Below are 13,823 nucleotides of genomic sequence, written 5' to 3' on the forward strand. Positions count from 1 at the left end.
GATGTTTTCATCCAGGGCTCTTTCTGCACATAGCTGATCTGATTGTAGTTGAAGGAAGGAGGAATGATGATGACAGCATTGATAATCCTGTGTACTGACCCCTAGGTGTGCATCAGATGTGAATTTAATCAACGTGTAAGAAAAGGCACAGCCTCAAACTCTCCATTCCCTTTGCAGTATGAAATTGCAGTTGAATAATTTCATAGTTTCTACTAAATATTGTTTGATAACCCCAATGATATACTGCTATCTACATGTTTAGTTTTCATGTGTTTGTTAGCAAGTAGATAGCTTATTACGGAATATGAAGTTAGTTATAGGTAGACACAAAATGCTGGAGTAACTCAACGGGGCAGGCATCATCTCTGGAGGGAAGGAATGGGTGACATTTCGGGTCGAGACCCTTCTTCAGACTATGGTCCTATAGCATAAGTGTGCATAGGTAGTTTAGATACTATTTTGGCATTGGGCTTGGTTTTCTTGGTTTTCTTGGTTGAGCGCTTATCCTGGTGTTGTAGTACGTACCTCGTGTTTTAACAGTAAATCTTGTGTATGTATAAATGTATCCCGTTAAATGTAAAGCATTGAACAATGAACAGTAGTTCATAGTTATTATTTTAATAAAGTGGACGTCGTCTGTTTTGTGCTTACCATAGAATATTTCCTTTTGTAGATCCTGGAGTTAGTGATTGAAAACTTTGTGCACCCTTGGTACAGGTGAGATATGGGCTCACTTTCAATATCTAAAAGCAAAATATTGCAAGTGCCGGAAAAGAAATAATAGTGGAAAATGCCAGAAATATCTGGCAAGTCAGGCAGCGTCTGCGGGGGGAGAGAAAATTAGTCTATATTTAGGTCAGTAACCTGTCATTACATGAAAGGCCTATGATCTGAAATGTGATCTGTTTTTCTCTCACCACAGATGCTGCTCCCCAATTTTTTGCATTGATTTTTATTTTACTAGATTTTTGAGAATGAAGCTGTTCTGATGATTACAGAATACCTTTTTATGATTCAATAAAACATATTTATCTTTCATGACCCTAATACACACACACACGCACATACATACAAATAAATACATCTGTGGTATTGGTACTGTTAGACATTAACTTTGTAGGAGCTTGATATATGCTCGGACTATTTTAGAGATGGCCAAGAATTGAAGTCTGATTATTGCAGAAATGGGAATGGAATAATTGGCTGAGATACATGTAGTGGCTTCCTGATTTTCAACTCCATTTCTGCTACAGATTGTTCTAAATGCGAGGAGGGAGAAGTACCTGCTATTGCTGTCTGAAAGTTTAATGTGTTGTTTGAGTAAGAAAATTCAGCATGTACAATATACACACTGTTTTTCGGCACAGTGGTAGAGCTGCTGCCTTACAATGCCAGAGACTCGGGTTCAATCCTGATTTCGGGTGTTGCCTGTTCGGAGTTTGTATGTTCTCCCTGTGACTGCATGCTTTTTCTGCTTTGGTTTTGGTAAGTTGCAAGTTGTAAAATTGTCCCTGGCGTGTGTAGGTCCGTAATTGCTGATCAGCACAGACTCGATAGGCCAAAGAGTCTGTTTCTGTGCTGTATCTTTAAAGTCCAAAGGCTGTCCCTTCCCTCATTACCCCTTTTGTGCACTTGGTCTCTTGTAAACATCAACTCACCGCACCGACCAACAGTCACCCCATACTCTAGTTCTATCCCACACCAGGTATAATTTACAGAAGCCAATTGACCTACAAATCAGTACGTCTTTGGAGTGTGGGAGGAAACTGGAGCACCAGGAGGAAACCCACCCGGTCACGGGGAGAATGTGCAAACTCTGTACAGATAGTTAGGATTGAACCTGGGTCTCTGGCGCTGTGAGGCAGCGACTCTACCGCTGCACCACTGTATGGCCATGCAGGTCCTCTCCAACTACTGAGCAGAATTGGATCCAGCTCACCAGCCTTCCATGCATCCAACGAGCTTTCGCTCTTCTGATCAATGTTTAATTTAAACCTTCCATTGCATTGGAATATTTGAGTGCATCCTTTATTGATTTTTCCAGGGACTTAACTGATGATGAAGCCTTCATTGATGAACTCAGAGCGACTTTACACTTTTTTGCAGCTGTTTTAGTCCGGAGAGCTCAGAAGGTAAGAAGGAAATAGTCATAGCTTCACACAGAAACTGGCCCTTCAACCCAACTTATCCATGCTGACCAAGATGCCAATCTACACTAGTCACAACCACCTGCGTTTGGCCCACGGGCGTCTCTGGCAATGAATTCCACAGATTCATCACTCTTTGACTAAACAAAATTCCTCCTCATCTTCTTTCTAAAGGTACTTCCTTTTATTCTGAGGCTGCGGCCTCTGGTTCTGGACTCTCCCACTTGTGGAAACATCCTCTCCAAATCCACTCTATCCAGGCCTTTCACTGTTTGCTACCTCCTGTTTTTCATTGTTCACTGCCCTCAACAGAAGTTTGTATTTTCATATTTACGCTATCATTCCAATCTCCATCACTGCTGCCCATTTGTTGGGCCCTTTCCCTGACTCGCAGAACTCGATGAACGTGCATTTCATCCCTGTGAATGCCAGGAACACCAACGGCACTTTCTGTGATAGTCGTCGCAAACTCGCTGTTCGACACACAAAGTGCAAGAGGAACTGTGGGTCAGGCAGCATCTGTGGAGGGAATTGGACAGGCAGGGGGGGGGAGTTAAAGTGCTGAGCAACCGGGAGATCAGGTAGGTTAAGGTGGACTGAGCGGAGGTGTTCAGCGAAACTCAGCACTTTCACTCCTCCTTCCATTCCCAATCTGATCTTTCTGTCCTGGGCCTCCTCCATTGTCAGAGTGAGTCCTGGCACAAATTGGAGGAACAGCACGTCATATTTTGCTTGGGTAGTTTACACCCCAGTGGTATGAACAATGACTTCTCTAACTTCAAGTAGCCCTTGCTTTCCCGCTCTCTCCATCCCCTTCCCAGTTCTCCCACCAGTCTTACTGTCTCCGTCTACATTTTATCTCTGTACTGCCCATTCCCCTGACATCAGTCTGAAGAAGGGTTTTGGCCCATTCCTTCTCTCCAGAGATGCTGCCTGACGCCCTGTATTACTGCAGTTCTTTCCTAGACAAGTTTTCGTAGTTAGGATTGAACCCTGGTCTCTGGTACTGAAACGCAGCAACTATACCGCTGCGCCACTGTGCCGCCCATGGTGCATTAATTAAGATTAATATTTGCTAAATCCAAGCTGCTTCAACATCAGTTATCTTTCTCTTTTTGTTAGATTGATGTTCCAGTCATGGTAAACCGGAAATTGTTAAATGCAGCAGTGAAGCATATAGAGGTCATATCAAAAGCAAGGCAAAAAGGTATGAAAAAAAGTGTGTGTGAATGGGGGGGAAAAAATGCAGATTGTTAAGTGCATGCAATAATTTAGATTAGTTTATTATTACCACGTGTACAGTGAAAAGCTTTTGTTTGCATGCTATCCAATCAACAAAGATTATACCTCGTGGGTATTGACCTCCCCACCGTCGAAGCGATCTACAAGAGTCGCTGCCTCAAATAGGCAGCCTGCATCGTCAGAGACCCACACCACTGGCCACACTCTCATTTCACCCCTGCCATCGGGAAGGTGGTATTGGAGCCTGAAAACTACATAGATGGGGGGTGGGGTGCATTACGTCTGTGTGTTTAAAATACATAGAGAAACATTATGCATTGGAATAGAAGCATGGTTTATGCTGGAATCTTTAGTAAGAAGCAAACTGCCGGAGAAGTGTAGCAGGTCAGATGCCATCTATCGAGAGAATGGACAGACGACGTTTTGTTCGGGTCCCTTTTTCAGACTGACGTGTGTGAAATGTTGACTGTCCATGAACCTCTGCAGATTCCACCTGACGCCCTGAGTCCTTGTATCGACCTGTTACATATGTGCTCCTTTGCACATTGTGATGGTATTCTTGAGCTGGGCAGTAATCGCTGTACAAAGTTGGAGACAATAACGTTTGGCCATTTTACATACATTTTAGGTATTTCAGTTTATTACTTAGTTGTGAGCATGCCTGTCAATGGGGGTGAAAGATAGCAGCATCGAAAGATGGAGTGTTGTTAATCATGGGAAGCCGTTGCCAGTATCAAAGCTCTGAGAGGTTTTAAGTAGTTAGAGCTTGCACTGGTGTAACCAAGGCAGTTTGCAGTTTGGAGATAATAAAAAGGAATTACAGATGCTGGTTTATACCAAAGATAATAATTTGGAGTTTAGTTGGAGTTCTTAGCAATGACTCAGCAGAGCGGAATTAGACAAGACACAGCCAGCTTTAACCAACACATCATCCTTTTGTTGCACAGCAGCAAATTAGTTCAGGAAAATATTTATATATATCGCTTTGAACGCTGTAAAAATAACAGCGGTATTAAGTCAACAATGTAGTCACTTTTGCAGTTGCAGGAAACGGGCACACAAGCTCCCACATACATCATGAGGACAAAACTGTTTTTTAATTTATCCATTGTTTTAAAGTTGTGGCCACTGCAGCCAAGGCTAAAATTCCTCTTCTCCCCTCATTCATTAGGCAAGAGGGTGAAAACACACCACTCTTGATTTAGGGACAGTTTCTTCCCAACTGTTATCAGGAAACTGAACCATCCTATTAACAACCCGAGAGCGGTCCTGAGTTACCATCTACCTCATTGGAGACCCTCGGACTATCTTTAATCGGACTTTACTGGACTTTATCTTGCACTAAATGTTATTCCTGTTATCCTGTATCTGTACACTGTGGACGGCTTGATTGTAACCATGTATAGTATTTCCGCTGACTGGATAGCACGCAACAAAAAGCGTTTCACTATACCTCGGTACATGTGACAATAAACTAAACTAATAAACTGAACCTTTTAAAGAGACCGTGAAAGATGCTGTTTATAATATATTTATGTATGTATATATATTATATATTTATATATATATATATATATATATATGTGTGTGTGTGTATATATATATATGTGTGTGTGCATTTATAATTGTTTTAGTCTCCAGCTTGAAACATCCCTAGTGTGTGTAGGATAGTGTTAGTGTACGGGGATCGCTTGGTCGGCGCGGACTCGGTGAACCGCACTGTATCTCTAAGCTAAACTAAAGTGTAGTATTCCTGGATTGTTTTATCTGAAGTCCAGCTTTAGCATTGGAATAATCTGAACGTGTATTTGAGTGACTGACGTAAGCTGTTTCTTTTCTCTCCAGTAAAGCATAGTGAATATTTACAGCAGGCTGCATTGGAAGAGTATGGGCCGGACGTACACTTGGCTGTGAGAAGCCGCAGAGATGAGCTGCAGTATCTCAGGAAGTTGACCGAGCTGCTCTTCCCGTATATATCGCCCCCAAAGGCCACAGAGTGCAGGTAATGCATCATTTTCTATTGCATGCATTGCAAAAGATAGCATGACCATGACAGCTAGCCTTTTTTTGTTAAAAGACACTGTCAACAGTTTACCTTTACCTTTAGAAAGGAATTTATTTAGTCAGAGGGTGGTGAATCTGTGGAATTCATTACCACAGATGGGTGTGGAGGCCAAGTCAGTGGATATTCTTACAGTGGAGATTGACAGATTCTTGATTAGTAAAGGTGTTGGGGCTTATGGGGAGAAGACAGGAGAATGGGGTTAGGAGGGAAAGATAGATCAGCCATGATTGAATGGCGGAGTAGACTTGATGGGCCGAATGGCCTAATTCTGCTCCTAGAACTTATGAAAAGACTTATGAAGCTGGTATTTGTTTTACTTGTGATGATTTTAATTTTTGCAGCACTTAAGTTTTCTCTTTAAATTATGATTAAACATATATATTGCTGTGATCAGCTATTCCTTTTGGTCATTCCACAGTGTAATAAATTGTTCCGAAAGAGGCATAGATAGGATCGCCAGTCCGAGCCTTTTTCTCAGGATGGAAAAATGGAATAGGTTTATGGTGTGCGGAGCGATGTTTAACAGAGATGTGTAGGGCCAATTTTTTTACACAGAGGGTGGTGGGTGCCTGGAAGGCGCGTGGTGGTGGAGGCAGAGATGATAGCGGCATTTAGGAGACTTTTGGAGAAATACCAGTTTAATGCTGACCAACTGGCCATACCAGTTTACGTTTGCCACCAAAATTTCCTTTTTAAAAATCTTTTGTGCTCTGTGCTATTGCGGTAAATGCAGTGTAATGATCTGTGATGATTCATTTGTAACTCTGATAGCTTTATGGTCCCTGAGTCTTGCCCCTCATGATGAGGCTGTGGAAAGATGGTTACCAGAATGATGTTTGGATTAGTGCGTATTAGCTGCAGGGAGAGGTTGGACAGTCTTAGATTGCTTTCTCTGGAATACCGAAGGTTGAGGGAGACCTGATAGAAGTGTATAGAATTATGTAAAGCTCAGATAGGATAGACTATTACTGGGATTTACATAGAAACATAGAAAATAGCTATACATTTGAAATGGAATTACACACACTATATATTGACTAGCCTCGCTATCCAGAACTTGCAATCTTCAGTTGGAGATATACAAACAAAATGTTCTTTACTTGCATTTCCAAAATTCCCTTAACTAAGTGCACATGTTGCTCACTACCATGTCCGAGACACAGTTCTGTAGCCTGACATATTGTGGTCGTCCAGTCAGGTAGTTGGTGATCCAGATCCACCCACATCTTCAGCCTGAAGAAGGGTTTCGACTGAAATGTCACCCATTCCTTCTCTCCAGAGATGTGGCTTGTCCCGCTGAGTTACTGCAGCATTTTGTGTCTATAGACTGTCAGAACGTTTTTCTCCCCGGATGGAAACATCAAATACTATATGGTATAGCTTTATGGTGTGCGTTTAAAGGAAATGTGCGGGGCAATTTTTTTACTCAGAGGGTGGCAGGTACCTGGAATGTGCTACTGTGGAGGTGGAGGCAGATACGCTAGCAGCATTTAAGAGACTTTTGGATAGACATTGGATATGGAGGGATATGGGTTATGCGCAGTCAGATAAGAGTTGTGTTTTGGCATCATGTTCGTCACAGACATTGTGGACCGAAGGGCTTGTTCTTGTACTGTACTGTTCTATGTAAGTCTCTGGAATATTTTCCTAAATCCCCCCATCCTCTTTGACCTCACCACCACCTTTAAGATTCTCATTTTGCTCACATCCTGTATTTGCTACTGATTAGTAAAGATGCAGTATAAATTGCTGGAAGAAGGATTCTTGAATGGTTTGCCTTGGTTTGCTGGTGGGAGTGCTGCAATAATCAGTTTTATCATGCGCTTCATTGTTATAATTGCACCTTTGGGCTTATACTGGCGAGAATGTGATGATGAGTAATGGTAACAACCTAACATTTGAAAATAAATCATCTATTCTCTTTTCATTAATATATTTAATCCCTTTGCTGGAATATTGGACCATGTTGCTATCAACAAAAAATTCAACTAATGAGATAATAGCTTAATACTTTTAAGTTCTCGGATATATTGGGAAAAGAAATAGCATATTATGCAAGTACTTTGGCAGTGATTTTTCAGATCTAGATTCCACATAATATAAATAAATCTACACAGAATGTTCTACGAGTGCATTACCATCTCTTTTGTGTTATCTAGATCATTAACTCTGTTGATTCAAGAAATTCTGGCTGGCTCTGTGTTCCTTCCCTCCCTTGACTTCTTGGCTGATCCAGTAAGTACCATATTTCCTTGAAGTTGTTTACTCTCATTTTTAAATGTGCATGCAAGTTATTTAAACAGTTGAATGTATATCAGGTTGAGTCTGCAAATAAGTTGGTGCAAATCTTGCAGGCCTGCTTGACCCCAGTTTCTCAGAATCATCGCCCGTACATAAGTTTAGTTTAGGGATATGGTGTGGAGGCAGGCCATTTGGCCCACCGAGTCCATGCAGACCAGCGATCCCCGTACACTAGCACTAACCTACACCAACCAGGGCCATTTTACAATTTTTTCCAAACCAATTTAGCCGTCAAACCTGTGCGTGTTCGGAGTGTGGAAACCCGGAAAAAACCCATGCAGGTCACAGGGAGAATGTACAAACTCCATACAGATAGCACCCATGGTCAGGATCGAACCCAGGTCCCTGGCATTGTAAGGCACCAACTCTACCGCTGCGCCACCGCGCCGCTCTCCACATGTGGACCAGTTCTCTTTCTGACTGAAGCAGTGTGGTCTGGTGGGCAACTGGGTTTTTGGTGGCACAGTGAGTAAATCCCATTCCAAAACTGTACCTTTAACCCCTCCACAGCCTCATTGACCTCACATATGTTAACGTATGATGAGCGTTTGACGACACTGGGTTTGTACTCGAAGGTTAGAATGATGGAGGGGGGGACTCATCGAAACTTACTTAGTGAAAGGCTTGATAGAGTGGATGCAGAGAGGATGTTTCCACTCGTGTGAGTGTCTAGGGCCAGAGGGCACAGCCTCAGAATAACAGGATGCACATTTAGAAAGGGGATCAGCATCTGCGGATCCTTTTTATTGCATTCAGTTTAGTCGTTTAGTTTAATCTATTTCCAGGGATACAGTGAAATGCTTGTTCTGCATGCTAGACAGTTAAATCGCACCATACGTGAGAACCAATGCATCCTCTTCTGCAACAGCATGTGGAGAGTTGCTACATTACACCAGCACTTTGTCTTTTTTATAACATGTATAACATTTGTGTTTTCCATTTTAATAGGATACTGTGAACCGTTTGTTGCTGATTTTCATAGACAACAGTCCAGTGAGTATTACTGATTTAGAAAGATAATTTTCCAGAAAAAGTCTGGGACTCAAAATCATTAATTAGGATTTAGTATTCCAACTATTTGCGATCAGCCGTCCATATGGCTGTGAGCTTGTGCTTACACCAGGTAACATATTTGAAGTGTTGTAGGGCGGCACAGTGGTGCAGTGGTAGAGTTGCTGCCTTACAGCACCAGAGACCCAGGTTCGATCCTGATTCAGGTGCTGTCTGTACGGAGTTTGTACATTCTCCATGTGACCGCGTGGGTTTTCTCCAGGAGCTCCAGTTTCCTCCCACACTCCAAAGACGTGCAGGTTTGTAGATTAATTGGTTTTGGTGAATTATAAATTATAAATTGCCCTTAGTATGTAGGGTAGTGCTAGCATAAGGGTGATCAATGGTCGGCGAGGTCTCAGTGGGCCGAAGGGCCTGTTCCCACACTGTGTCTCGAAAGGAAACTAAACTAAAGCTGCTGCTACTGTTATTTTACACAAATAATGTTGTATATCTCAGGTGTTTGAGGGTCATAGTGCAGGTCTTTGAGTGCAGGTCGGGCAAAGCAGCAGCGAGAACGACCGTTGGCTGGACGGTGAGTCTTGAGTGCAGGTTTAAAAAGAGGGCAAACAGCAGGTTAGCAGTCTTTGTGTGCAGGTCGGGCAAAGCGGCAGCGAGAATGACCATTGGCTGGACTTGGTGAGTCACAGGTAGAGCAGCTATAAAAAGGGTGCAAGCGGCACTTTGTGTGCAGGTCGGGCAAAGCACATACCTTCAAGCTCATCAGAGAAAGGAAGGTCAGGAGTGAGTGTGGGAATTGGCTGAACAATAAGATCGGTAAATTGGACAATTAGTCAATTTAGCATCTGGTATAAGCAAGGCTTGCTCGAGGGGTGCGACCCTGTCTAGGAGTGCCCTGTGAGTAAAGTGCAAGTCTTTGGCTGCGAGTCTTCAGGGAGGAGGCTGAGGGAGGACGCCACACCTAACATTGCAGAGGGTGATGCAAGAAGAAAATGCCACGCAAGCTGATTCAGTGTGCTGCTTGCAGGATGTGGGAGGTCAAGGACACTGCTGGTGCCTCTGGCTGCTACAAGTGCAAGAAGTGTATCCAGCTACAGCTCCTGAAGGACCGTGTTGGGGAACTGGAGAAGCAAATGGATGACCTCAGGTTTTTTCGAGAAACAGAGAGAAAACGGGGAATTACAGACCAGTTAGCCTGACTTCGGTGGTGGGAAAGATGCTGGAGTCAATTATTAAGGAGGTAATAACGGCACCTTTGGATAGCAGTAAAAGGATGTCCAAGTCAGCATAGATTTATGAAAGGGAAATCGTGCTTGACTAATCTTTTGGAATTTTTTGAGGACGTGACAAGTAAAATGGATGAAGGGGAGCCAGTGGATGTAGTGTATCTAGATTTTCAGAAAGCCTTTGATAAGGTCCCACACAGGAGATTGGTGACTAAAATGAGAGCACATGGTATTGGGGGTAGGGTTTTGACTTGGATAGAAAATTGGTTGGCAGACAGGAAGCAAAGAGTAGGAGTAAACTGGTCCTTTTCAGAATGGCAGGCAGTGGCGAGTGGAGTGCCGCAAGGTTCGGTGTTGGGGCCTCAACTGTTTACCATATATATTAATGATTTGGAAGAGGGAATTAGAAGCAACCCTAGCAAGTTTGCGGATGACACAAAGCTGGGTGGCAGTGTAAATTGTGAAGAGGATGTTAGGAGGTTGCAGGGTGACCTGGACAGGTTGAGTGAGTGGGCAGATGCGTGGCAGATGCAGTATAATAATATAGATAAATGTGAGGTTATCCACTTTGGCGGCAGAAACAAGGAGGCAGATTATTATCTCAATGGGGTTAGGTAAGGGGGAGGTGCAGCGAGACCTGGGTGTCCTTGTACAGGCCCTTCGGCCCAATGTCCATGCCGACAAAGTTGACAGACTGGGGTTGTCGGATTTGCCTGCATTTATCCCATGTCCCTCTCAGCAACTTCCTATCCATACTGATCAAGCTGAAACGGGTGCAGTGAAGATTTACTAGGATGTTGCCAGGACTCAAGGGCCTGAGCTATAGGAAGTGGTTGGGCTGGTTAAGACTTTATTCCTGACCAGTTTGAAGAAGGGTCTCGACCCGAAACGTCACCCATTCCTTCTCTCCAGAGATGCTGCCTGTCCCTCTGATTTACTCCAGCTTTTTGTGTCTTATTTCTTGGAGTACAGGAGGATGAGGGGTGATCTTTTAGAGGTGTATAAAATCATGGGGGAATAGAAAAGGTAAAAGCACAGTGTTTTACCCAGGGTAGGGGGATTCAGTCTGTCATGTATAGCCACCAATTAATCAGGTCAGGGTTTGTACTTGACAGATCAGACCAGCATATCAATGAGAGAAGTGTCATTCTTGATTGGATGATAAGAATGTTAAAAATTAAGAGCTGTACCTTCTGGTAATTCTGATTCATTTCTGTTTTTAGCCAGAGCCTGCAACTGAACCCCCCTCTCCGCAGGTTCCCTTCCTGCAGAGATATGCTGTTCCAAGAAATAAAACTCAGTCGGTGAGAAAGTATAATCTTTGTTTTAATACGTGTTTTGTGGCTTGTATCGATTGCATTTTGCGCTGTCTATCATTTGCTTTTCTACTGGTGTACAGTTTGTGCACTTGTCACACTTGAATAATGTTTGGACCCACTTGACATTTTAATTGAAGCCTAGATCAAATTGTTAAGCAACTCAAACGAGCAGGAATATAGGAGATTACAAAAAGTGGTGGGCACTGCCCAGTCCATCATGGGTACTGACCTCCTTATCATTGAAGGGATCTGTAGGAGATGCTGTCTCAACAAGGCAGCCACTATCATCAAGGACCCACACTAGCTTGACCACGCTCTCATACACCACTACCATCGGGAAGAAGGCATCAGAGTCTGAAAACTGTGACCTCCAGGTTCAGGAACAGCTTCATCCCAACAAAGGGGCAGCACAGTGGCACAGCAGTAGAGTTGCTGTCTTACAGTGCCAGAGACTCGGGTTTGATCATGATCACGGGTACTGTCAGTACGGAATTAGTACGTTCTCCCTCTAACCCCATGGGGTTTCTCCGGTTTCCTCCCATACTCCAAAGACGTACTGGTTTGTAGGTTAATCGACTTCTCTAAATTATAAATTGTCCCTAGTGTGTAGGATAGTGCTAGTTGGGGACTCGTTAACCTGAAGGGCCTGTCTCCGCGCTGTGTCTCTAAAGTACTAAAGTAAATCATTAAGCTGTTGAACACGACAAAAATGAACTAAACCGAACTACGAATGGAATTGGTTGCCCTAGTGGTCTGATCTTAGGATTTCCCTCGTGTGAGTGATTTGATTATAAGGATCCACATCACCTAACAATGTTCTCCAGGGACCATGTTCCCGCTGATCTGCTGAGTTACTCCAGCACTTTGTGTCCTTTTGTGTAAGTTTGCAACTGCAGTTTATTGTTCCTACATTATCTCACACTTGTCTTCCATCTCCCACTACTCAGCCCAACTTCCCAGATGATCTAGGTCCCTCTCTGTCCTGAAGTTGATTCATTGAATATCTCCAAACTGATCCATATCAGGGATTGTTTTTGAAGGGTGCAAAATACTTAATCTGAAGAAGGGTCTCGACCCGAAACATCACCCATTCCTTCTCTCCAGAGATATTGCCTGTCCCGCTGAGTTACTCCAACATTTTGTGTCTACCTTCAATATACTTAGCCGATTGGCTAGCAGGGCTGAAAATATGATCACTTCCAATTATTCCATATCTTGCATTTTGAATAGTGCTGATAAACAATATGATTTCTGCAATGTATTTAGGTATATTAAATATATTTAATTACCCTGAAGATAAAGCTATTCCCATACCCATGCCAAAAGTGTTTAAAACCAAACTTCTCTTGTACCTGTTTAAGTGCTGAGATAATGAAATACTGGGTGCACGCTTTTTATCTGCTAGGCCCTCAAACTTGAGCTGAAAGAAATCAGAAGCCAGCAGGACCTGCTCTTCGGGTTCATGAACTTACTGAAGCAGGAGAGTGCCGTGCACGTACTGCAGTTCTGTCTCGCCGTGGGTAAGGTTGAGAAATTTTGAGGCAAAGTTTATGATAGTTTTACAAGAATTATTCCAAGAATGATTGGATTAACGTGCGATGAGTGTTTGACATCACTGGGGCTGTACTCGCTGGAGTTTAGATGGATGAGAGGGGACATCGTTGAAACTTACCGAACAATGAAAGGCCAGGATAGAGTGGATGTGGAGAGGATGTTTCCAGTAGTGGGAGAGTCTAGGACCAGAGGCCATAGCCTCAGAACAATAATGTACTCGTGAACAAAACAAAAATAGTGCCTGTTCTGATGAAAGTTCCACGATGCATTCAAGTTTTTAAACTGATTTTTTAATATATTGTTGCATCAGTGAGATCTTTCCCACACTTCTTGCTCCACCATCCCCATCTCTTCCCTTTAAAATGGTAGAACAGGCATCCACATTGTTGACTGCCTGCCTACTCCTCTGTCAGCATCTTTCACATGCAATACATTGTGGAACAGGAAGGGCTACAAATTACATGACAAATAGATGGTTGGATCAATGGTATTTGTGTTTAACCTGATTGTATTCATGTATGGTATACCTGATCTGTTTGGATAGTATGCAAAAGAAGACCACCATTTTAGTTTTAGAGATACAGCATGGAAACAGGCCTTCGGCCCACCAAATACACGATGATCAGACAGGAATGGCACAGTGGCGTAGTGATAGAGTTGCTGCTTTACAGCACCAGAAACTCGGGTTCAATCCTGACTACGGGTGCTGTCTGTACGGAGTTTGTATATTCTCCCTGTGACCGTGTGGGTTTTCTCTGGGTGCTCCGGTTTCCTACCACATTTCACAGACGCACAGGTATGTAGATTAATTGGCTTCTGTAAGATTGTAAATTGTCCCTAGGGTGTAGGATATTGCTAGTGTAAGTTGATCGGCGCGGACTCGGTGGGCCGAAGGGCCAGTTTCTGCACTGATCTCTAAAGACTAAAGTAAAGTCGATCACCCCATACACTAGTTCTA

General features: G+C 43.2%; 1 protein-coding gene across 4 annotated transcripts in view; it reads left to right on the forward strand.

Moving 5' to 3' along the window:
• snx14 (sorting nexin 14) overlaps positions 1-13,823 on the forward strand; it is a 66,695-nt gene that overhangs the window by 7,155 nt on the left and 45,717 nt on the right. For all 4 annotated transcript variants that reach the window (XM_078405144.1, XM_078405141.1, XM_078405142.1 and 1 more), the window contains exons 5-12: positions 674-717; positions 2,045-2,132; positions 3,270-3,354; positions 5,235-5,391; positions 7,614-7,689; positions 8,704-8,748; positions 11,216-11,296; positions 12,717-12,831. In XM_078405144.1, the coding sequence (XP_078261270.1) occupies positions 674-717; positions 2,045-2,132; positions 3,270-3,354; positions 5,235-5,391; positions 7,614-7,689; positions 8,704-8,748; positions 11,216-11,296; positions 12,717-12,831 (691 nt within the window). The remainder of the gene's footprint in view (positions 1-673; positions 718-2,044; positions 2,133-3,269; positions 3,355-5,234; positions 5,392-7,613; positions 7,690-8,703; positions 8,749-11,215; positions 11,297-12,716; positions 12,832-13,823) is intronic.

Source organism: Rhinoraja longicauda, chromosome 9 (genome assembly GCF_053455715.1).
Source record: "Rhinoraja longicauda isolate Sanriku21f chromosome 9, sRhiLon1.1, whole genome shotgun sequence".
In the NCBI taxonomy this organism is placed as follows: domain Eukaryota; kingdom Metazoa; phylum Chordata; class Chondrichthyes; order Rajiformes; family Arhynchobatidae; genus Rhinoraja; species Rhinoraja longicauda.